The 25,226-nt window shown below is 54.0% G+C and overlaps 1 protein-coding gene across 1 annotated transcript; it reads right to left on the bottom strand.

Annotated features, from left to right (window-relative positions):
• Nucleotides 1-525: 525 nt before the first annotated feature.
• OAF (out at first homolog) lies at nt 526-20,261 on the bottom strand. The gene is made up of 4 exons (XM_081541558.1): nt 19,707-20,261; nt 3,988-4,122; nt 2,751-2,931; nt 526-1,563 (listed from the first exon to the last, which is right to left on the bottom strand). Exons 1-4 carry the CDS (start codon nt 19,971-19,973, stop codon nt 1,298-1,300), a joined length of 849 nt encoding a protein of 282 aa, XP_081397684.1. The 5' UTR covers nt 19,974-20,261; the 3' UTR covers nt 526-1,297.
• Nucleotides 20,262-25,226: the final 4,965 nt, after the last annotated feature.

Below are 25,226 nucleotides of genomic sequence, written 5' to 3'. Positions count from 1 at the left end.
ATGAGTGTGTGCTTCATTCATGTCTGACTCTTTGTGACAGTATGGACTGTAGCCTGCCAGGCTCCTCTGTCCATGGAATTCTCCAGGCAAGAATACTGGAGTGGGTTGCTATGCCCTCCTCCAGGGTATCTTCCTGACCCAGGGATCGAACCTGGGTCTCTTATGTCTCCTGCATTATTCTTTACCATTAACACCACCTGGGAAGCCCTAAAATAGAAAACAAACAAACAAACACCTATTTCCAGGATTTGATCCCTGGAAGTCTGGCTCAAAATTTTCATCTATCTCATGGTGTCTTTTAGTGCTTACCCACCTGTGTCTGTCTCATCCTCTTAAGTGCAGCAGTTTCGTCATATCTTTTCCTAGTAATACCCACTCCCAGCTACATCCTCCCCCCCACCACAAAATTGAACACACAGTAGGTGCTTCAGGAGTTGCCCCTAGACGGGTTGCCAAGAGAACAGGGACACGTCTCCTGACGCCAGGTGGCAGCATTGGCCAAAAATTCTCTCAGAACTCTGCATCTAGAGCTGTCAGTCAAGTAAAAACTTTTATTTCTGGTACAAATGATAAATATTTTGCATTAAAAATCTGGAATTCAAGTTTTCCTCATACTTCATGCTCCCTCCCTGTCCCAGAACCTTACAAAAATATTTCTGTTTAGAGGGAGCAAGCCAGCACCTGCTCCCTTGGCGAAGTCCAGGTTTGCAGAAAGGCACATACGGTCTGTGTCAGGGTGGGGGACGGTGGCCTCAGAGGCCAGTAGTGAGAGGAATGCGTTGAGCTCCACGGTTGGGGCGGATACCCTTCTGGTGAAATGATTCTTCCCCTCCTTTCTGGGCAGTTGGACGGTGCACGGGGGCCAGCTTCTTCCCAACGGTGGGACAGGGATTGTGTGTGGGGAGGTGGGTACGACAGGCAGAGACACCTTCCAGGGTCTAAACCTTCGAAGAGTTAAATAGGAGAGTCACAGGCCGTCACATTTTGGATACTTGAAAGTGAACACTTCAGGGGAGACGAAGGAGGGGAGGCAAGCTTGGAGAACCCCCTTGTCCCTGGGTCCCCAAGGAAGGCACAGGGTGGGAGTGGGGGCTGCCTTCATGAGTTAACCCTTGCCACACCACACCCCTTTCACAGTCACGGGTGAGGGTGCCAGAGGCTCCGAGATTAGGTGACGAGAAGGAAGAGCGATAAGGCCTCGATTGTCGGGAGCGGGGGGGCATCCCCTCTGGCGGCTGGGGGAGGGGCAGTGGGTCCTGGGCAGCTGCCTTGGGGACCACCCCTCGTCCCAGCCCGGCTAGGGGTCCTCATCCCAGAGGCACAGCTGCTTCTGGGGCACGTAGAAGTCGAAGCTGTAGTTCTTCTGGCAGCTGCGGATACCACACTTGTAGGGTGCTGGGCGGTCACGGCCGTGGCAGTACTTGAGCATGCAGGGGTACCAGGCCAGGCTCAGGCCATAGCGGCAAACGCAGGGCTTCCCACGGTCCCCCACCTGCCCGCAGCGAGGCAGCAACACCTGCTCCAAGGCCTTGGGGAGAGCCTCGAACACGGAGCCATCCACACCTGGGAGAGAAGGCGGGGGTCAGGGCGGGGGCGGGGGCCTCCCCGAATGGCCGCTTCAGGCATCCCAGCGCCCCCACGAGCTAAGTGTTATCACCCTTGTTTTACAGGTGAGAAAACTGGCCCAGACAGGTTATCGGCCTGGCTGATGTCACACAGTAAGTAGGGATTCAGCACTGTCTGACTTCAAGGCCTCCACTTGCCCCTGCCAGTGTCATGCCACCCTATGCTTAAAACCATTACTGTGCTGGACATGAAGGCACAGAGGTGTGGGGAGAAGGAGCAGGAAAAGCAAGGGAAGCTTCTAAAGGAGGTGGTATCTGAGGAGCGCCGGGGAGGGAAGGGCCAGCACAAACATGCTGGGGAAGTTAGGGTAGCCAGGACACAGGGTACACACGGGCAGGGTGCTGGGGGCACAGAGCGGTGACCTAGCCCAGGCTCGGCTCAATGACCACGGAAGGGACCACCCCTGGTCCCTGGGGGACAGCATCTGGCTTGCACCTCGGTCTGGGGTGCAGCCCACAGGGGAGGGGCGGGTGTTGTGGGAGGCATGGCCACAGCTCTATCGGGCATTTTTAAATCCAGTGGTGCCCTGGGAGGATCAGGCATTTCTCTTATGCTCAGCCAGCCAGGCAGAAGGACCAGGGACCTGGCGTTGGAATGGTGACATCTCTCGGCCCTCCCTACAGAAAGAAGCAGAGGACAGGGCTGGCAAAGATGACCAGGAGATGGGCCAGGGACCATGCCAGGATGGGAGGCGTTCTCAAGGGTCCTGGGGGAGAGACGCTGGGCCCCCAGAAGGTGTGAAGGGAAGGAGTGGAGCTGAACTCTGAGAGGCGGCAACAGTGGTAGCCAGGTGGGAACGGATGTCTTTGGGCCCCATCCAGACCCTGGTTCCTGCGCATGTCCACGACAAGTCTCACCTGTGTTATCACTCAGGACACAGATGGGGTGGGAGGGGGAGGGGCATGGGGAATGTCTGGGAATTCCCTCCCCAGGGCCTAGCAGAGTCACTGTTCTGCGTGTCCCTACCTGGAATGGATCCCTTTCATTGACTCCCCTCCAAAAAGACACACTCAGGAGTCACTTCCTCCGGGAAGCCCTCCCTGACCAGTCCCAGCTGGGTGGAGAACTCCCGTATCTCATCATCGTATTTGAGATGATACAGCAGTGGGCCGCACCCAGCTGACCTTGCTCCAGCCAGAACCGGACGTCTTCCTGGCGGGTGTAGATGGCATCCACCGCCTCGGCACACACGTTGCGGAGATGGGGGCTCAGCAGCGCCCCCTGGCTGAAGTTGACGGCGATGTCCATGTGCATTTGCTCCGGGCCCCGCACCTCCTCAGCCTGCCGCACTGCCCGTGGGTTTTTCTGGGTGGAAGAGAAGAGTTGTTCCCACCCGGCCTCAGATAGCCCCCTGCCCACTCTTTCCCTGGTCGCTGATTGTCAGACAAGCCCAGGTTGGCTGCCTTCAGAACCTTGGGGCCATCTGCAGGGTGACAGTCAGGGGGAACCAGCCCCCCTCCAACTGGTGGAAAAACTGATGCCCAGGGCATGGTGGAGCCTTTTCAGCCTACCACTGGGCTGACCTCTGGGACCTAAGGGAGAATTCTGACGTGTTGCTGGGGGGGTGGGGGCGGGGGTGGTGTTGGAGGTGGGAAGCCAGGCCAGTTGTCCCAGGGTCAGTGACCGCTGGGGTCCTGTACTTTCCAACATCCAGGTAACTGAGTCTCTCTGGGAAAAGCAGACAAAAGGGTGGGAGCTGGGACAGGTCCTGCTGAAGAGTTTAGGGAGCTTACATGAGGCTGGGGAGAGACCCGGGGTCGGGGAAGGGACTGGGAGCAGGCAACAAGCTGAGGGGTTCCAAGGCTGCACTGAACACGTCACATGCTCCATCCCACTTAATTCTCACTGTAACCCATCTCTCAGTAAGAAAATAGGGGCTTTGAGGGACTTTCCTGGGGGGCCAGTGGTTAAGACCAAGCTTCAAAGGTAGGGGATGCAGGTTCCATCCCGGGTTGGGAAACAAACATTCCACATGCCCTGTGGCGTGGCTAAAAAAAAAAGAAAATAGGGACTTGGAAGGGAGGTGACGCGTCCAGAGTCACCCAGACGATGGGTGGTGGTGCCACAGCTGAAGGCAGATCTGACCTGCCTCCGTCATGAACGGGAAGGGGCTGAGGTGAGGGGGCAGGAGGAGTCTTCGAGATGGGGGTTCAGTGCAGATTAGGGATCTGGGGTTATGGGATCAGGTGTGGCCTGGAGCATAATCAAGGGGTTCAGGATTAGAGGCTAAGAGTGAGGGGCCAGGGATTAGCTGGATCGGAGCGGGGTGGGAGACTGAGGCTGGGGTGGGTGGGGTCCAGGCCAGGGCTCAGCTCCAGAGGTGCGTGCAGGCTCTGAGGCAGGCCTGGGGTGGGCACTCACCTGCCGGAGCTTGGCCATGGCCTCGCTGGGAATGATCTCATTGTGGTGCAGCCGGGTGACGAAGCAGAGAGCCTGGAACTGACTCTGCCCCTTCTCCAGCTCCCCCAGAATCAAGGCCCGGAAGATCTTCACATCCTGATGGGGAAGGGCAGAAGGATGGGGGCTGGTTGGAGGGGGTGGGGCCTCCTCACCAGTCCCCCCCGCCCAGTGCTCAGCTCAGACCCCTCAAGAGGACACAGGCCTGGACACTGTCCTGCAACGGACACCTCCTTCCTGCTGGCCTGGGAATTTTTGTTTTTCCCATTTAAACCCGTGACTTGAAAGAACACACCCCAGATGTTCCAAAGCCTTCTGGAAAATTCACATAATGAACTGCTAGAAAGCTTTCCAAAACAAGGCTGTTTAAAAGTACAGAACTTCACCTTAAAGGAAACCACCCCTTTTGGCACCTGGTTCATTCACAGCTGATGCTTCCCCTCTGTGGTACCCCTGTGTTCCCTGATCAGGGTGAGTCAGGGCCCCTACGACCACCTGACCGGCGTGCCTGTCACAAGGGAGAGGCTGCACTTTTTGCAAGCACAGATCTCAGAGCTCCTCTCGCTGACTTTCCTTCCCATTCAGTAGGTTTGGGGAGAGTGCCCCGGGTGTGTTCGGTCATCCAGGCTCCTAGCCACCTGTGTCTCAGATGGAGGCGGCGGGGTCAGGCTGGGGTTAAGGGCAGACACAGCAGCAGCTGCTGCCAAGGGCGCTGCGATGGCTCACCTTTCCCCTTCCCTCCCCACTTCCCCTTTCCCCAGGGGTTACTAACAGCGTGACCAGCAGGCCAAAGGCTCCTTCCTGTCACTGACTCACTGTGTGAATCAGGGAGGCCACAGAGGGGCAGAGGAAGAAGGGAGAGGGGCTGTGGGATGGGGTTCCCTTTCCAATCTGGCTGCTGGAACCCTGGGCACCCTAGGTATCCCTTGCTCTCATCCAGCTCTGTGCCTTGCCTAACAGCTCCCGATGAGGTATATCAGCAGGTCTCAGTCAGCAGTGGTCTAAGTCAGGTCTCAGTCAGCAGTGGTCTAAGTGTGTGAAGATTCCCCCTGCCTGGGACGGACCCTGGTCACACTGATGGTTCCTCCAGGAACCCTAGTGGCCCTGCACCAACACAGAGGGTATAGAGCCTGTATAGATATGAATCCTTCTACGACCGTGCCCTGGGCTCACTCACTGAACATCCTGGTTCACTGAGCACTTCCTGCCAAGTTAAATGCTCTGAGAACAGGGTCTGAGGGGCCCCCCTGGATTCCGGTGTAGGCAGTGAGGGGCCCAGGGTTCCCCTCCAAGTCTGTAGTGTATTAGTGGCGTCCAGGCCCACCTCCCAGTTTCTCTAAGCCTCCTTTGTCAAGTGGGGATGATGCCACTTCTACCTGGAGGGTTGTGGTGAGGACGAAACAGGCTGGTGTGAAGGTAAAGCACAGAGAATGCCCGCCCGGAGTTAAGTGCTCAGCGGCGCTGGCTGGGGCCACTGTCCCACTGCAGGTGACCAGTCAATGTTACCGGTGATCTGAAACTGGTCAGTGCTATCATCCCACAAATCCCCATGCCCTTTTTGTCCTTTTTTATTGTTTGTTTGTTTTAGAGTCTTTTTAATGTGGACCATTTTTAAAGTCTTTATTGAACTTGTTACAATACTGCTTCAGTCTTATGTATTGGTTTTTGGGTCCCAAGGCATGTGGGATCTTATCTTAGCTCCCTGACCAGGGGTCAAACTGGTACCCTCTCCCTTGGCAGGCAAAGCCTTAACCACTAGACCACCAGGGAAGTACCTCCCCCCCGCCCCATGCCCTTTGGAAGTCCTCTGACTCTATAAGGACTTTCCTTACTTCCCTTCACTGTAAATGGTCTCTGGAACACTGAGGGGTGGGAGTGTCAAGGGAGATTTTCCACCAAGATTATAGAAAGGGAGACTGAGGCCCAGCTGGTAAGAAAGGTTATGTTAGGTTCCTCCTGGTCCCAGACTTGGAGGGAAGGTGAATCACAGCTTGGGTAACCTCAGCTTCCTCTCAGCAGGAAATCCGCTCTCAGTCCATGAGGCTAGGCTCTCCTTGCCCCGCCAAGCCTCGGTCATCCAATCTTCCACACCCTCGTGTTGGCTGAGGGGAGACTGGAGTTGGTACATGAGTGCATTTTCCGCTCAGTTTCTGCCAGGTGAGACTTGATACCAGATTTCCCCTCCTGGGGCTGAGTTAGGCGGATGTCCCTGGCAGAACCCCCAGGCAGGATCCAAAGTCTGGGTATTTTCAGCCATGACCCTCGAAGAGAATGCCAAGTGGGATATTCACAGCATCTTCTCTGATACCGCAGGCACGTGCCTGCGGGCTGCCCCGAGCTGGCCTCACGGCTTGGACCCCACCCATCTACCACTAGCTAGAGAAAGGATTCAAACTTCTAGACCAGACCAGGGGGTGAAAGAAATCTGTCAGAATATTGTCCCTGCTTCTAGATTAAATAACACTGTCAATGACAACAGCAAAATGCTACCAAAATGGGAATTTGACTGCGGGTGAAGCGAGGGGATGAGAATTTGTTGTTGAGATAGATTTCCTCTATGTCTCTCATTTATTTTTGCAGGACAAAGATTTATTGAAGTTAATAGGAAGGGACAAGTCACTGTTACCATGAGTCAATAAGGATATATCGTCCCATTCAAATCTTCACAACAACAGGAGGTAGGAACTATGATTATTACTGTGTTTGGAATGGATAACTTGCTCAAGGTCATGAGACCAAGAGGAAACACACCCAAAATTTTTAACCCAGGCAGCCTGCCTCCAAAATCCCAGCTCTTGCAACCACAATGCACAACTGCTTCTAGATCAACTAATCCAATGTCTTTGGTACCCAGTTAAAGACCAGATGGTTAGGACTCTGCCTGCAGTGCAGGAGACTCAGGTTTGAGCCCTGGGTCAACAGGATTCCCTGGAGAAGGAGATGGCAACCCACTTCAGTATTCTTGGCTGGAGAGTTTCATGGACAGAGGAGCCTGGTGGGCTACAGTCCTTGAGGCTGCAAAGAGTCAGACACGACTGAGCAACTACCACTTTCACTTTCTAAGAAACTAAAACTCAGGCCCAGAGAGAGAGTGTGGTCTGCCCTCAGCCACACAGCCAGTGAGTGACAGTAGAGAATGCAGGGGCCTCTTCTGGCCGTGTGGTCTGCATGTCCTCTGCAGACCTGCCCCGGGACTATGGTAGCTCCCATTCAACATTGTGTGTGACTAACAGTCAACAGCATCTGACGCAAACATCAGGGTAAAATGACGCAGGATCACCTTTCTAATCCCTCTGGCTGCTCTGCCCAGGGCCTCTGTAAACCCTGAATTTTCCAACCTTCCTAATCTGTATCTCCAGGAAACCGAGTTCCCTGTGCTGAGCCCGGGAGGGAGACAGCAGTCCAAGCAGCTGGATCTCTGTGGCTCCATCATCATGACCAGTGTCTGTCCTACCTTCTACTCCCCACACCTCAGACTCACTACCAGGGCCCCCTTTCCCTCCAGCACAGAGGACAGGGGAGGGGGAGAGGGCCCCCTGCTTCAGGGAACATCTGACCAGGTGCTAAGCTCCCAGCTTTCCTCCTTGCCCAAGAATCGCCTGGGATGATCCACCCAGATGCAGCCTAATGCCCAAGGCAGACGACACAGCTGGGGAAAAGCATATGGCAGGCTTTTCAGGCCCAGGTCTCAGGCTAGGATGTCCAAGATGGGCAGTTTCTATAAGGCTCCTTCTGCCACAGGCTCCTAGGAACCTCCAGCCCTCCAGGAGAAGGCCACCAGGAAGAAGAGGAGGGGATGGTACCTGGGCTGAAACTGGGCCACACAGAGGGGATGGTCACAGAGGTATAGCAAGTCCACTACATGAACTTTCAAGCTGCGAACGTTCAAAGATGCCAACCTGTGCCATCAGCGTCAGGTGAGTGAGCTTGCAGCTTGTCCTCCGTCTCCTATTGCTGACAATGCTTCAGCTCCACCATCTCCCACCTCTCCCTCCTCCAGTTGGTAACTCTTCTTGTCTGTTCCCCCCAGATGCCAGCCCCCATATGCCAACTATTGTACAGTACTACTGTACTTTTCAAAGTACTGTATTGTAAGATTAAAAATGTTTTCTTTATTTTTTGTGTTTGTGTTTTTATGTGTTATTTGTGGGAAAAGTATAAACCCATGACAGTACAATACTAGATAGCTGACTGTGTTAGTTGGGGACCTGGGCTAACCTTGATGGACTTAAAGAACAAATTGGACTTACGAACGTACTCCCAGAAGGGAACTCATTTGTATGTAGGGAACTTACTGTAGTGAGCATTTGCTGAAGTCCTTTGTGGGTGGTTTCAAGGTTCTCAGAGGGCAGGATAGTTAAGAGCAAAGGCTCTGGAGCCAGTGCTGCCCGCATGCAAATCCTGGCTTTGCTGATACACGCCATGTAACCCTGGAGGATTCACTTGCCCTCTCTGTATCTTAGTTTCCACGTGTGTAAAATGAGTACAACCAACAATACCTATACCTCAAGGGATTCCTGTGAGGAAAAATGAGTGAAAGGTCTCAGAACAGCATGGGCTGGACTCAGGAAAAATGAGTGAAAGGTCTCAGTACAGAATGGGCTGGACTCCTTAAGTTTTTCTTGAGAATTGTTGCAATCCCTGGCCTAGCTCCAACTGTGATCAACTCCAGACCTGCAGAGGTAAGAGAAAAGAGCTTTCTTCCAGAGACACACCAGAGCCCCAGAGAAGTTAGGTGACTCTGCAGGAGCTTGCAGATAATCAGCAAACCTGTGGGAGAGAGCTGACTAGCATTACCTGGGGCAGAGCCTTCACACGTGGCAGGGCAGGGCAGTGGGCAAGACCAAGGTCAAGGCCCCAGTCTTCAAGGGACTCATAGGGGAAGCTGACCTACAACTGAAGTCAGTGCCCATGATAAGGCCTAGGGTTGAGGTTTATGCATAGGGTTGAGGTTTATGCAAAGTGCTACAGGGTAAAGGTGAAAGTGAAAGTGGCTCAGTCGTGTCTTTGCAACCCCATGGACTGCATAGTCCATGCAATTCTGCTATAGGGTAAAGGATGGTTGAGGTAGTGCTCCTGTCCCTTTAGGCATGGGGCTGGGAGGGGTGGAGGGAGGGAAGACTTACTAGAGCAGGGGTCCTCAATCTTTTTGGCACCAGAGACAGGTTTCGTGGAAGACAATTTCCCCACGAACCAGGTTGGGGGTGGAAGGCAGGCATGGATGAATGGTTTGGGGATGATTCAAGCGCATTACATTTATTGTGTGCTTTATTTCTATTGTTATAGCAGCTCTGCCTCAGATCATCAGGCACTAGATCCTGGAGGCTGGGAACCCCTGTACTAGACTGAAGGATATTTCACTGGTTCTGGACAATGAGAGGATAGGGGGCTTTCTAGCCAAGAGAGAGGCAATTACAGAAAATGTGTATGTGTATGTGCTGTGTGTTCAGTCGTGTCCTACTCTTTGAGACCCTGTGGACTGTAGCCTGCCAGGCTCCTCTGTCCATGGGATTTCTCAGGCAAAAATACTGCAGTGGGTTGCCATTTCCTACTCCAGGGGCTTGTCTCAACCCAGGGATCGAACCCACGTCTCTTGCACCTCCTGCATTGGCAGGCAGGTTCTTTACCATGAGCGCCACCTGGGAAGCCCCATTACAGAAGATGGGGAGGTACAAAGGCATCTTAATGCCCCCACCCATCCATCTCTTCATGCTACCATCTTATGATCTGCCTAATGCCCTTCCAAGGCTTCTTTTGTCCTCACCATAAAGTGTACCCCCCAGAGGCTGGCATCCATATCTTTGCTGACAGTTCTGAGCATTGAACCAAAGAGATGGTGGTTTCTAGAATAAGTGAGGCCATGTGCCTTTCTATGAGTTGATGCCTGTCGGGGATGCCCTGTCCCATCCTGCCCAGCATCCTTCAGGACTCAGTTTACATGCATCTATCACGCTCACCAATCCTCCAGCAGAGTTGGCCAGGTCCAATCCCTACCTTCCTCCCACTGTGTCTGGAATGACCTCTTTCCTTGTCTTTCCTTCCAGACTCAAACTCTTTGAGACTGGGATAGTATATTATTTGCAGTGTATCCCCACCCACTAGAACACAGCAGGTGCTCAGTACATATCTGGAAATGAATAAATGAAGGATGGACTGAACAAACAAGTGCAGGCCAGGGTCCTAAGGAAAGTGATGGGAGTACCAGGGAGGGGAGGGAGGGAGGCAGGGAAAGAGGGGAGAGTAGTGAGAGTGGAAGGAAGAGGCTGGTGGGAGGGCAGGGACAGAGTCTGAGAGCCCAGTCAAGGAGTCTGAGCTTCATCTAGCAGACCACTGGAAGTCATCACTGAATTTTCAGCCTGGAGGTGACATACATGAATCTCTGGCTTAGAGCTGAACCAGAAACTTGAGCTGTGCTAGGCCAGTAGCATCTCATCTAAACACCTCGGAAGGGCCCCAGTCCTCGTGTAGTGTCTTCTGCCTGGGCAACAAGTCCCCCCGGGCCCTCCACGCTGTGCCCCTGGCTCAGGACAGCGGCTCCACCTTATCAACGCAGTGTCCTCAGTTTGACACAAAGCTGAGCAAATGCACCCATGCTCTGGGGCCTCTATCGAAACCTCTTGCCCCCAATAAGAAGATGGCTCTCCTTGTACCTGGGCTCCTGCAGGCTGGCAGTCCTACAGCTGCAATTTTGGCTTCTAGAAGGTTCAGGGGAGCTTTTTCATGCTCCAGTGAGGTTCTAGCAGGGGACGTGACCTTCAAGGTCACCCAGCTTCAGGGCCAGGCCAAGGCGCCCAGATTTTCTGACTCAACCCTGTGATCTTTCTGCTCTTCCCAGCTCCCTGCTGAGCCCTCTCCCAGATATTCTATTCTTCTCTGTGTCCTCTCCCTGCCCGAGACCCTCTGTATCTCACTGGGAGAAGACGGTTCTGGGAAAAGCAGGCGGCAGCCTTCTGCACTTACAAGAGCAGACAGCCCGTGCCAGGCCCCTGCTGCTGCTTTCCAGGGGAGAGGCTCCAGGGAAAGCTCGGTGTTGGGGACAGGAGGCGACCCCACAGACGGAGCCCAAGGGAGCGCCGATGACCCTGGCGCTGTCACACGAGCCTGACTGCCAGCTTCCAGAATGAAAGGGGGAAACAAACCTCTCTTGTTTAGACTGCTGTGGGGTTTTATGTTACGGCCAAGTTGAATTGTAACTGTACACATAGACAGACATCTGCTTGTCCCCATTCAGGGGCCACGTGGCCATAATCTTTCACTCAGAGGTGCTGATTCTCGAACGATCTCCCACCCCTCACCCAGCGGCACCCAGGCCCCCCATGCCCCTCCTGCCGGGGCCCACGCTTCTGCTCGGCAGTGGGCCCCTCCTCTCTCGCACCGCTGCTCCTAGGAGCGCATTTCCTCCCTCGTGGACTCCCCATGAGTCTCCACGTCACCCTCTTTCTCTTGATCACCCGCAGCATCCCTCGCATGTAGTCACACATGGCCATCTTCTCCCGACAATCTCTCCACACCCTTCTCCCGCCCTCCCTTCTTCCCCTAAAGTCACATGCACACACACACACACACACACACACACACACACACACACACACACACAGCGTCTCCCACGCCTTCTCACACACCAGCCTCTGCACACAGCGCACACACCGCACACAAGCTATTACACTCACCTGCCTCCAGGCACTCATCCCCGCCTCTCCAACAAGCATCCTCCCCCAGTTCACCGCCTCAGCCCAGCCTGGCCAACCTCCCTTCCTCCTCTGTCCTCCTTCCCACCACCAGTTCCCAGCTCCCCCCGACTCCAAGTGCCTTTCCTCAGCCCCCTTCTCCAGAAAGCCCACCATGGGGAGAGGCCATCTCAGACCTCACTGCCCACCCAGCCCTGGACCACGGGGGAACTGAAAAAGAGGGCCAGATGGTGGAGCTGCTGTGCTGGGCTGCTCAGCCATGTCCAGCTCTTTGTTACCTACCCCATGGACTGTAGGCCACCAGGCTCCTCTGTCCATGGGGATTTTCCAGGTAAGAATACTGGAGTGGGTTGCCATGCCCTCCTCCAGGGGATCTTCCCAACCCAGGGATCAAACCCAGGTCTCCCACATTGCAGGAGGATTCTTTATTGTCTGAGCCACCAAGGAAGTCCAAGAATACTGGAGTGGGTAGCCTATCCCTTCTCCAGGGAAACTTCACTCAGGAATCAAACCGGGGAATCCTCCATTGCAGGTAGATTCCTTATCAGCCAAGCTACCAGGAAAGCCCATGGTGGAACTGACCTTCCCTCAAATGCCCTCTCCCAGCCCACCTCTGGGCCACCGCGGTTACACAGCCTAGGCTGGAGGCCATGCTCCAGGTCCCCACAGAGCACCTGCTCCTCTCTCCCCCTGGCCCTTGGACAGCGCACACTGTCTCCTGGGACCTTCCTCTGCCATCTCGGTCTCCTTCTCGTCACACCGGAGTATGAGGTTTTGAGGCCCATCCTGAGCCAACCCAAATATTTACTGCCTGGCTCCTGGCTAGAGCTGCTTTATAGCTAGAGAGGGGCTGGCTTCCCTGTGCTGGGAAGGTGAGAGGTCAGCCTGGAGGGGCAGCCAGGGAGCAGTGCCCTCCTCACCCTGCGCGGCCACCCCAGGGCACGCACAGGAGCACCTGGGCTGCTCTGGCTGGACCCCTCGAGCAGGCAGAGGCGAACGGAATCAACCCGAAGCCAAGCCAAGCACACTCCCCGGCTGGTGCCTGGGGAGGCAGGCTGCCCTGTTATGAGATGCCTGCAGACTCCAGGGGCTACGCCTGGACAGAGACTTCTTGTTATAGGTCATCCGTGCAACCACCTGCAGGGGGCAGTGCCCCCTGCCCTCCCCCAGGCCCCCAGCGCTCTGTCAGCCAAATCCCAAAGGTCACCACTGTCCCAACTGCTCCAGGAACAATGTGTGGCTTTATGTGGATCAACTGCACCCCAATGTCCCGCTGACTCAGGGCTCCTGAGATGGGGCTCCATGCTTCCTGCTCACTCACATTTCCAGCCCCAGCGCCTCCCTCCCTCACCCCCAGCCCTTCATCAGAATCTCCCCCCCCCGCCCCCTTGGGGAGGGCGGCCACTTCAACACTTCCGAAAGGATGGGAGTCCTAATGATGCCTGGGTCCCCAGAACAGGGACAATCTACTTGGCTGTGTCAGGAAGGAGGGCTGGGGCCCTGGCTGGAACTGCTAGTTCTCTTCTCAACCTGCCTCTGCTGGCCTCTGCTTTGCTGAGGCCTCTTACTCACTTTTCACAACATGCCTCCAAGCCATCGTTCCGTATTAGTGTTGTGTCTGAGCCTGGGGCTCAGAGAGGTTAAGTGACTTGTCAAGCCACACAGCTGGTCAAGGGCAGAAAAATGTACAGTGAGTGCTCAGGAGTATCCGTGAGCTATTTAAAAAATGGTCCCCTCACTCGCATGGTCTCTCCAGAAGCCACGAGGGGAGGGGATAGAGGAATATCCCAGGCTCAGTGAAGGGGTCAAAACTCAAAATTCATGGTGCGGGATGTGGTGAGCTTGGGGGGAGGGGTCTAGCCCAAGTCTGTAAGCAGGAAAGTTTCTCCGTAGACGTGTCCCTCTGTACCAAGGCTTTTTTCAGCCTCCTTCTTCCTCTCCCCTCTCCTGTCTGGGTTTCTTCAGCCTCTGGGAAGGAGCCCATTTATATGTCACAGCAAGCACAGGCAGTCAGAACACAGTGGAAAAATCCCTGGGTCCCCATCCTGGATAGTTAGCTACTGATCTTATCCAAGTCACTTCACAGGCTTCAGCCTCAGTTTGCACATCTGCGAAATGGATGCAATACCCACCACACGATGTAGTGGTGAGGATCTAATGAGGCCAGGTGTGTGAATACCACCGTCAGTGTATGATCTGTATGACCACTCAGTGTGTGAGACCCAGACAGCTGTGATTCTTACCTCAAAGCTGGCCTCTGTCTCACCGGCACCACCTCTGTGACCCTTGGGAAGCCTCACAGGAAGACCCTCACTTACGTTTCTCCCCCATCATAACAGAAGGTCACTGACTTGTCCCAGGTGGCAGTCCCCACTGCGCAACCCGGGATCCTTTGCCAGGACGCCACCTGGACATAGGTTTTCAGGGAGTGGGAGGTGCAGGCCAGGCTGCACCCTGGGGCAGGGCTGCTGATCTCTAACACAGAGAGGGCTTCCTCAGACATGGCAGAAGGGCTGCTGTTAGAACTCGGGGCCCCACAGGCATAAGCCGGGTGGTTCTCTCTGATGACTTCTCATGAACTCCCCTGGGGAAATGTCCTGGGCGCCACAAAGCTCTGAGCCTCTGCTGAAAGCACCTCTACCGTATTGTGTTCCCCGAAAGACACCCTCTCCATCACATGCCTCCACTACAGATCACCAAACTGCAGGGACCCAACATAAGCTGAGTAGGTGGACACTGGACCCTCAGAGCCTGTCCTGTCCGACATCCCTGTGATGTGATATCCTGTTAGAATAAACAGCCGCAGGCATCAGTCTGGCCATTTGCACATTCCCTATCTTTGCTGACTCTCTCACAGTCTGCAGCCGCTCCCCCTATCCAGACGGGGAGACCCAAGGCGTGGATGACTGCTCTCTGGACTGCTCCTTCCTCTGACTCCCATCCCCCATTGGTGTCCAGGGCATGGGTCCCTTGGAGTGACCTCAAGCTGACCTGCCCTGTTATGTGGACCCCCTTATCTTGGCTCTGGGCTTCCTTGGTGGCTCAAACAGGAAAGAATCTGTTTGCAATTTGGGAGACCTAGGCACAGTCCCTGGGTTGGGAAGATCCCCTGGAGAAGGGCACGGCAACCCGCTCCAGTTTTCTTGCCTGGGGAATTCCAGGGACAGAGGAGCCTGGTGGGCTACAGTCCATGGGCTTGCAAAGAGTTGGACATGACTAAGCAACTAACACACACACACACACATCTTGGCTCCAGCCCGTGGCCCCTCTTAGCCCCACCCTCTACACATTTGGAGTCTTTGGCACCTTCTTCCCTGCTCCCACTGCAGCCATGAATCACCACTACCCCCCACACACCTGCCCTTTGTAGCTGCATATGACTTTCTCTTATCTTTCAGTCCCACCCTCTCTGTCCGGTCAGCACCAAACCACATGACTCATCTCCCTCCCCCAGCTTCTGGACACTCAGACTGGGGTAAGAGATACTCAGAGGGGAAAGAGAACTTGGATGGGGACAGCAACCTGGGGGAAGGGGACCAAGAGGGCTGTCAGATCAAAAGCCGGGCTGGAAAGTCAGGATGGTGACATGCCCAGTGAGTCTAAACATCTGGGTATGATTACATGCATAGGCTTTGGATTATAAAGAAGAGCATTGCCTACTGAGACCGTATGATGAATCAGCGTTCTTGTGCTGAGGGCACAGAGAACAAGGCCTCGGATCTACATGCTGTTTAAACACATTAGGGTTATTGTGGATAGAACAACAGGTTTCATCTAAATGACTGAGTTGGGGCTTGACCTTCATTTCACAGTCTAACCCTATGTCTCCTCCAAGTCCGTCCGTCCCTGGAGCAACTCTGCCAGGGCTTCCCAAATGTTGCCGCACATTGGAATCACCAGGGGCTCTTTAAAAACCCTGCTGTCTGGTTCCCACCCTCAGACATTTGGACTTAATTGGTCTGGAGTGCAGCCGAGGCATCCAGTTTTCTAAAGCTTCCCAGGCGATTCAAATGTGCAGCGAAGTTTGGGAGCCACTGAGCTGCAGCATGGTTTTTGAAAGCTGCACCCTGAACTGATGGTCAGCAGCCTGTGGGCAGGGCTTACAGTCAGGCACGATGGCGATTTGGTAGCTCTGAGGGCCTTGTGGAGTGTGTGATCCTTGCCTGGGCTCCGTGTCCTACAGTGGGTTGATCACTGTGACAGCTTTACTGGCTTCAGGTCCATTGTGGCAGTGTGGGGAGGGCCAGGCGGTGTTGGAGCCCTGTCTCCTGGCAGAGGCAGAGGGTGGGAGGGGCGTGGAGAGGGGGCTAGGGCAGGGGTGTGACGGGCTGGAGGAGGGCTATATTGCATTCAGCACAAGGGGCCTCACTGCTGCCCTGGGGAGCAGGACACGACAGGGATGACTGCTCCCTGCGGAGGGACTGGCCAGCAATTCTGGACTGTGATGATTAACTTCCCGTGTGCATTTCACTGGGCTGACAGATGCCCACAGAGCTGATAAAACATCTTTTCTGGGTGTGTTCGTGAGGGTGTCTCAGGAAGATACTAGCATTTGAAACAGGAGCCTGAGTAGAAGGTGGCCCTCGCCAGAGTGGGTGGGCATCATCCAATCCATTGAGGGCGTGACAAGAACAAAAAGGGTGGAGCAGGACAAATTTGCTCTCTCTGCATGAGCCGGACATCCATCTTCTCCTGCCCTTAGACGTCAATGCTCCTGGTTCTCAGGCCTCTGCACTCACACTGGAACAACACAGGCCTTCCTGGACCTCCAGCTGGCAGACCACAGACATCTTCACCTCCATAATCATGGGAGCCAACAACCCCTCAAAAAAAAATCTCTTCTACAGCTCTGTGGTGGTTTAGTCACTGAATCATGTCCGACTCTTTTGCAATGCCAATGGACTATAGCCCACCAGGCTCCTCTGTCCAAGGGATTTCCCAGGCAAGAATAAACTGGAGTGGGTTGCCATTTCCTTCTCCTAGGGACATCTTCCCCACCCAGGGATCCAACCCATGTCTCCTGCTCAGCAGGCAGGTTCCTTACCACTGAGCCACCTGGGTGTATTTCCCTCCTGTTATTTCTCTTCTGCGGGGGAACTCTAATACATGGAGCTTCAGAGAAAAGGTTCTGATGAGGGACTAAGGCTCTTCCTGGCTCAGTGCTGTCTTTCCGTGTGACTTTGGGTCTGTTGTTCAACATTGTTGCACCCAAGCTTAGTATAGACGACCCCTGCTGAGATGTGACGTGAGCGAGTGATAATTATGAAAGTCAGTGGCTTCTATTTCTGGAGCATTGGGTACAGCAGATGATACACAGTGAGTATTTCATATATGTGGCTCAGTTTAGTTCTCACAATGGCCATGGGAACAGTACCATTATCATCCCCATTTTACAGATGAAAAAATGAAGGCTTGGAGAGATCAAGTAGCTTGCCCAGGGTTAAACTAGGTCTGTCCCCTTTCAGTCTGAACTGTTTCCCAAAGGTGACAAAATGGCCAATGTTACTATCCCCAAATGGACTAGGGACTGTTCCCAAATCACCTCCAAACAGATCTGGTACACAGAATAAAAGAAACACCAGGTCCAGGACTTTTTCCTACAAGAAAAGTCATTACTTCTAGGTAGAAGCTTCTCTTGGAAATCTGCCAGAGACCTTGAGGACTGGGCGAGCAACAAGAGAGGTGACCCACCCCAGAAAGATTCCTTATAAAAGCTGCTCTGGCCAACGCAGACCATGGACTAAGGTGGGAATAAAGGCTATTCCACTCCACTCCCAGCCTTCCCCAACTCCACCCCACCACAGGCCAGCTGAGAAACCCAGAGTAGGAAGGGACCTTGGAAAGCTTGTTCCCTTCAGTGATTTCCACTCCCAATTCCCTCCTGTGCTGATGAAACTGGAGATGCCAGAGGGCGGGTGTGAAATGTCAGCTTCTGGGTCAGAGGTTACCCTGAAAAGCAGTCTTTGGAAACCTGGGTGGAGGTTTGAACTGCTGTAGGGAGGTTTGAACTGCTGTGGGGATTAAAATGAGGCTCTCACAATTAGCTCCAAATGGATTCTCTAACTGGGCAGTTGCCCCTCACTCTGCCCTCAGCCCTCAACTCCAGGCCTGTACCCCACTGCCACTGGCCTCTCCCCTACGCTTGCCCTCAGAATACAGCAATAAAACCTTCCAAGCTGCAGCTAGAGGCTATAAAAGCTGAGCCCTACTCATTGATTCTCTGACCGGTGCCCTACCCACAGTCTTGGCTGCTGGAGTGGTCCCAGGGATGGGGAAGTCTCTCGAGGGTTCCAGCACAGCCACAGAACAATGGACAGTGGGCAGGAAGGTGGGAGACTCCTGGGCTGGCCTGAGGCTCACTCTCAAGGACAAAGGGCTTCAATGGAAGGTTGGAGGGGACGCTTAGACTCCTGCTTCCCCTATTTGGGTTTTTCAGGAAAAGAACAGATTTGACAAAATTCCCTTGGAGTACTTTTAAGTGGGGAGGCAGGAGGTGTTCCTGCCCTGTCAGCTTCCCTCTCTCCACACACACACTCACCTGCCCCTGCCTGAAATGAGAACCTAGCTTAGGCCTGCTGAGTAAGGAAGGGATCGCACAGTCCTCCCAATTGCAACACTTAAGCACCCCTCCCCCCACCCCCACTCCCACCCTCAACTGGTCTCCCTGCATCCCTGGTCAATAGTCCAGGGACAGATTGGCCGTCAAGCCTCACCTCCACTGTCCGTGGGATCACTGCCCCCCAACCCAGTACCATCTATGGCAATGTGGTTGGGTCCCTAGGTGATTCTGCAAACTCTGCCCTGAATCCTCTCAAGCTCTGGTCTCCAAGAGGAAGGAGAGAGAGGCGGCTCAGACAGCTGCCCCCGAGCCCTGGGCTTTCCCCCGCTGGTGGCTTTCTCATCGGCCTCTCATTGGCCTCCCCTCTCCTCTCCCCCAGAGCCTCCCAGGGCCTCTTTCTACAGAAGAGGGAGGTATGGAGCATGTTTCAGTTGATTAGGAGAGTCCTTTGAGTACCACACCTCACCCACCTTCTTTCCTGCCAGGGTTCCCGCCCCTGGGTCACCGTTACTCACTGTCCTTCCAGGCCCGCTTCCTGATAACCCGGAGCACCTCCATTCTCTACCCCACTTCCCTCCAGCACGCGCGCACACACACACATACATACACACACACACACACACAGGAGAGGCTGATCTTTACCCCCTTCACCAGAATCTGAGCCAAAACTGAGGGTTGGTCAGCCCTTCTGCCAAGCAAGGTAAGAGGTGGCACCTCTCCCAGAGCCTGGGGACCTCACCCTGGGCCTCTCCCCAGGTCCTCCACTGCAAGTTCCCCAGACTTTCATTCCAAAGAGAAGGGGTGGCTTCTCCTTGGCCTGGGTGGCACATGGGACACAGAGCTCTGCTCAGGAACCCCCTTCCCCAGCCTAGGGAAGTGAAACAAGAAGTGCACAGACTCCAAGATGTCAGGGGTGGGAGACCTGGTGTCACCCTCTTGCTCCTGTACAGAGGTGCGGAAGGAGGCCTAGAGAAGGAAAGGGACTTGTCCTGGGTCACACAGTGAGAACCCAGAACCTCTGATGCCTGGCCCAGGACTTTTTCCTGATAGAGCCTGAGGGAATTACTCCAGAAAGGGACACGGGGTTATTAACATTGACACTAGTAGGGTCAGCACCTGGAGGGCGCTGGCAGACCTGGAAGAGGAAGTGTGGAGCTTGGTCGGGGGGCCTGGGCGCCCAGAGAAAAAAGGTGAAAGACTGCAAGGGAGAGTCTGAAGGGCAGCAGAGCAGTTCGTGGGGGAGAATGATGGGCGCTGGGGAGCAGGGCAAAGAGGTGTGGAGAAGAGCCCTCGTGACCTTGGCTAAGTCGCGTTCCTGTCCCTCTCCTGGCCCAGTCCTCCGTCTGCTGGCCGTGGTGCGACCGGGACCCCCTCAGACACGCAAATTTCCGCCCCCCACCCCTCGGCCCGCCCCGGGGCTAGCGACGGTGCCTCACCTTCTTAAAGTCGGCGGTGAAGGAGATGAGAGTGCCGTCGGGCTTGCGCAGCTCCAGGCTGATGCTGTCGGCGTCGCTGTCCGCCTGCAGGCTCTCCTCGGTCACCTGGCCGTCAGGCAGCCGCACCCGCACCCGCAGCTCCGACGGCGCGCCAGCCCCGGTCCCGGCGCCCACGCCGCGCGGCGCCCCCAGCAGCGGCACGAGCAGCGGCAGGAGCAGCAGCGCGGGGGACGCCCGGGGAACCCCGCGGCGGCCGGGCGGGCGCATCCCCGGGAGCCGCCGCCGCCTTCGCCGGTCCCGGCGCTCCGCGAGCGGGCGGGGAGCTGCGGGTCCAAACTTCGCCCGAACTTGGAGGCTAGTTCGCGGCGCGGGGGCGCGGTGGCGCGGCTCCCCCTGGGGCCAGGGGCTCAGCCGCGGGGCGCCCGCGACGTGGCGCCGAGGCACGTGGGCTGCGCTCCGCCGCGCGCCCCTCGGCGGCTCCGACGCGCACGCCGTGCACCCGGGGCCCGTCCGCCTCCCAGTCCCAGCGCCGCGCCTCCCGCGGCCCCCGACTGCGGAGCTCCGAGACTCTGTTTTGCACTTTTCATTCAATCCCACCCCCCGTCACTTCCTTCAGAAAACAGAAACCACCAGGACCTGCCTTAAAGAGACCGCGCACCTCTCGGCCCTTAAAGGGCCCGCGGCGGCTCTCCCCGCGCTCGGCGGCTGGCCGGGCCGGGGGCGGGGCAGGCGGGGCGGACCGGCGCGCGGCGGCCTGGTGGGAACTGGGCTTTCTCAACCGCGCTCCCTCCCCGTCGCGCCCCGGCAGCGACCGGGCTGGCCCGGGAATTGACTCTCCTGGCAGATCCGTTCCTCCCGGCAGGGGCGGGACGAATGACTCTTCCCCCGCCCCCCCGTCTTTTTTTTTTTTGGCTCGTTCTTGTGCCACGTGGATGAAAGAATCGGGCTTGGCGTTTTAGGGGTTTTGTTTGGTCTTTTCAGTTTCTCTGACGCGGCGAAGTTCTACACTGCTTCTGCAAAATCAGACCTCACCTCGCGTTCAGCCTTTTGACTGCCATAGACCGGGAGAGAGGAGCTGAGGTTCTGCTGGCGTTGACATCCCTCAGGTGTGAAATCTTGACCAGTCAGGCCGCCTCTCTGGACATGGCCCTCGAAGTGCCCGCATTCTCTGAGGCCCTGCGCGAGTTCTTTTCGGTCTAGTCGCCCTTACTTTCCCCATTCACGACCTTTCCCCAGTCCTGCCCACCTCCCCAGGCCCCTGTACTCTCTCCCAGTGATAGGCTGAGCAAATTCAGGAAAACAGTAGATTCCAGACCATTCTGGAGAATGTCCGCGGACTCAAGATGTGCTTGACCATCAGAGGCTCTCCCACAAGAAATGGGGTGCCCTGCCATGCACTCCAACAATGAATTGGGTGAAGGTAGGAGGGATATGGATTCCTGCTTCCTCTGATTAACTGTGTGCTTTGGAAACATTTAAAAAGTTCTTTGGGCCTAAGTGTCCCCCGGGTATAGTGGGTGTTGCTGAGACCTACAAAGTCCTGCCAGTTCCAGAAGAGAAAACGCCAGGGGGATTGTCAGAGCCTATTGTTCCTTGATTTTTATTTCATTTCTCTTTATTCTAGGTTCCCCTAGCCTTTCCCAGATCTTGATCATAGGTGTTGAATACTTTTCTCTTCAGCCTCCTTCCTATCTAGGTTTTCCCCAGCACAGGTTAGTACCAATGACAACAGGTACCCAAGCACCCAGGGACCATGAGGGTGCCAGCAGAGTTAGATACCTTGAACTGCAGGGGTTGCCCAGAACCACCTTCTTACTTCTAGCCCAGGGCTCTTCTCACTACTGCAGCCATGAAATTAAAAGACACTTGCTCCTTGGAAGAAAAGCTATAACCAACCTAGACAGCATATTAGAAAGTAGAGACATTACTCTGCTGACAAAGGTCCATCTAGTCAAAGTTATGGTTTTTCCAGTCCTCTTGTATGAATGTGAGAGTTGGACTATAAAGAAAGCTAAGTGCCGAAGAATTGATGCCTTTGAACTGGGATGCTGGAGAAGACTCTTGAGAGTCCCTTGGACAGCAAGGAGATCAAACCAGTCAATCCTAAAGGAAATCAGTCCTGAATATTCATTGGAAGGACTGATGCTGAAGCTGAAACTCCAATACTTTAGCCACCTGATGTGAAGAACTGACTCACTGGAAAAGACCCTGATGCTGGGAAAGATTGAAGGCAGGAGGAGAAGGGGAGGACAGAGGTTGAGTTGGTTGGATGGCATCACCGACTCAATGGACATGAGTTTGAGCTAGCTCTGGGAGTTGGTGATGGACAGGGAAACCTGGCGTGTTGCAGTTCGTGAGGTTGCAGAGTCAGACACAACTGAGCATCTGAACTGGACTTCTTAACTACACTCTGCTGCCTAAATTTAAGACTGAAAGGGATGCAAAAGATTATCTAACTTGATGTTTTCCAAATTTGTTTATCAAAAGAATCACCGAGGTGCCTGTTAAAAACACAGATACCTGGATTCCTAAATCTAGTCAATCTGACTCCTTAGGAAAAAGAACTGAAAATCTACATTTTAAACAAAACGCCCAGTGAGGCTTGATATCGGGGGTTGATAGCTGATAACCTGACAGAGGGTTAAGCTTAGCGGACCTAAAACAAACAGCATCTTTCCTGGGGAAACATCCTGGTCCCTAAGGAGTTTATCTTCCCATTAGGGAGATAAGGCAGGCTATCAAGAGAACAGTAGATTAGAACAGAATGCTCCTCAAGGGCTTCTCGCCCTGAGCTGGCAGGGCTGGAGGGATGCCCAGGGTCTCAAAACTGGCCTCCTGCCTGACAGGACACTCATCTCAATCCAGCCTTAGAATTAGGTCTTCCCATATGAGTCATTAGGGCCTCACCCACATTTCCTAACTTCCTGTTTCAGGTCCTGTGCCCCATCCATCATCAGGCTCTGCCCCCAGATATATTCCCAGGCCCCTTCCTCTTCACCCCAGTGAGATCCCAGAAGAAGTAAGCAAAGAAGCCCTGTGTGTCTGGTTTCTTTTCTAGGTACTTAAGACTGTCTTTTGAGGTTTCTGTTCAGTCACTAAGTTGTGTCCAACTCTTTGCGACCCCATGAACTGCAGCACACCAGGCTCCTCGGTCCTTCACAACCTCCCGGAGTTTGCTCAAACTCATGTCCATTGAGTCGGTGATGCTATCTAACCATTTCATCCTCTGCCACCCCCTTCTCCTTTTGCCCTCAATCTTTCCCAGCGTCAGCGTCTTTTCCAATGAGTTGGCTCTTTGAATCAGGTGGCCAAAGTATTGGAGCTTCAGCGTTAGTCCTTCCAGTAAATATTTAGGGTTGATTTCTTTTAGGATTGACTGGTTTGATCTCCTTGCTGTCCAAGGGACTCTCAAGAGTCTTTTCCAGCACCACAATTTGAAAGAATCTATTGTCACTATTTGAATTATGGGTTTGGAAACAATGATAGAAACCTTGTCGCTTTCTGCCATCTCTTCTGCATAATCAGTGTCCTCTTTGAGTTAAACCACAGATCACACTAGATTTTTCTTCTAAGACAGAGAATTTGAAGTCTCACTCCACTTTGCAAGCCCTACTTCTGTCCCTCACCTTTCTTTTGATTTTACCTGACCAACTCTTCAAGACTAGGACAAAAAACTCAAGTTTGCCAGGAAGAGTTTCCCAGGCTACTGACCTATAGCTCTGCTCTATTCTCTTCCTACTCTGAACTCCAACAATAACAATTATTATAGTAGCTACCATTCATTGTGTTCTTATTATGTCCAAGTTCTGTGCTAAGCACTTTACATGTATCATCTTATTTAATTTTCATGGCAACACTCCAAAGTGTGTTCTATTCTTAGCCTCTTTTTACTGACTAGGAAACCGAGGCGTCCAGAGGTTAAGTAACATGCCCAGGGTCACACAAGTAGGAGAACCAGAAGAGACTCAAACATGAGGCCGCCTGACCACAAAGTCCTTGCTTTTAACCACAATAGCATCTGCCTTTCTATAGCCCTTGCTTTCTTCCAGCCGCATTCAGGCACACATCCTGTGCTATCTTCTCCTCTCATCTAACGGTTCTGTGTGTGGCAATCTTGTACCCCAGTGAGGCTGTCAGTTCAAACAGGCCAGTCCCATGCTGGGAACAGAGACTGCTTCCCTTAAACCAACCAGGAATAGAAGCCTCCATTCATCTAAATGTAAAGGCCCTTGGAGGAAGAGCTCTAATGAGCCCAATTACTCTGACTATAACCAACAGCCCTCATTGTCAGAATGTTCTTTATGTCTAATCTTGAGTCCTCTGCCACACTATAAACCAGTTTCCTTCATGATCTCTAGCCCTAGGAAAGCAGTTATAAGTTGTGGTTCAAAGCAAGACATCAGCATCTCAGCCCTAGAGCTCAACCACTCAGGAGCAATGTAACTTAGTGAGCCTGCTTCTTCATTTATAAAATGGGTGCCTAAATGCTTCCATCGCTGGGTCGTTTTGAAAATTAAATGGAACATTACATACAAAACACTTCACATCATGTTTGGCAGATAGTAGAGGCCCAAGATGGCTTCCCTGGTGGCTCAGATGGTAAAGAATCCACCTGCAACGTGGGAGACCTGGGTTCCATTCCAGGGTTGGGAAGATTCCCTGGAGAAGAGAATGCCTATCCACTCCAGTATTCTTGCCTGGAGAATTCCACAGACAGAGGAGCCTGGCGGGCTACAGTCCATGGGGTGGCAAAGAGTCCGACGCGACTGGGTGACCAACACTGACTTTCAGAGGCCCAAGTAATGGTGGCTGTTATCATTAGGTTGGCCATTAGGTTTTCCATAAGATTTTACAGAAAACCCAACCAACTTTTCAGCCAATCCAATATTTTAAACTGTTTATTCACTCCTCTTATATCGACTATAAAGTCTCTGACCTACACAGGCTTCCCCCTCCCCGGACCCACCCTCTACACACACTTACACACACAACTCCTTCAGGAACACCTTTTCTGTTTATTCTCTTTAGGTCTTCCAGTTTTAGCTATGAAGACCACTGAAACTGGCAAGTGGGCAGCCCAACCCGGGCAAGCACCTCCCCTTTGCTGTTTGGTCTTAGTGTGCCTCGATTTGCCAGGAAGAGACATGCCACGCCGTCTCCCAGTCTGTGACCAAGGAAACAGGTGCTGACAGAGCCCTGTAGAAGGTTGAAAGAGAGACTGAACCAGTGATCTCTACCTGGAGATGGGGAGAATGAGATAGGGAGCTTGACTTTGCAGTAGTGGAAGGATTTTCTTTTTAGTTTCTTTCTGTGACTGGCTTGGTGCTGGGCCTGTGCAGATGGAGTTGGCCACTGGTGCTTTGAGCCTGAGAAGGGTGTGGAGATGGGGCGGGGGAGATCTCTTCTGCCCCTCAAGGCCACCGCAAAGCTCTCTGTCACTTCCCTGCCCAAGCACAAGTGCAAATTAGATTTACAGCATCACACAATTACTCAGTTACATAAATCCAAGGGCGTGGTGGG

This window comes from Giraffa tippelskirchi, chromosome 11 (genome assembly GCF_054371585.1).
Source record: "Giraffa tippelskirchi isolate mGirTip1 chromosome 11, T2T-mGirTip1v1.2.pri, whole genome shotgun sequence".
NCBI lineage: Eukaryota > Metazoa > Chordata > Mammalia > Artiodactyla > Giraffidae > Giraffa > Giraffa tippelskirchi.
Note: the sequence above shows the minus strand (reverse complement) of the source record. Positions and strands in the feature narration are given on the sequence as shown.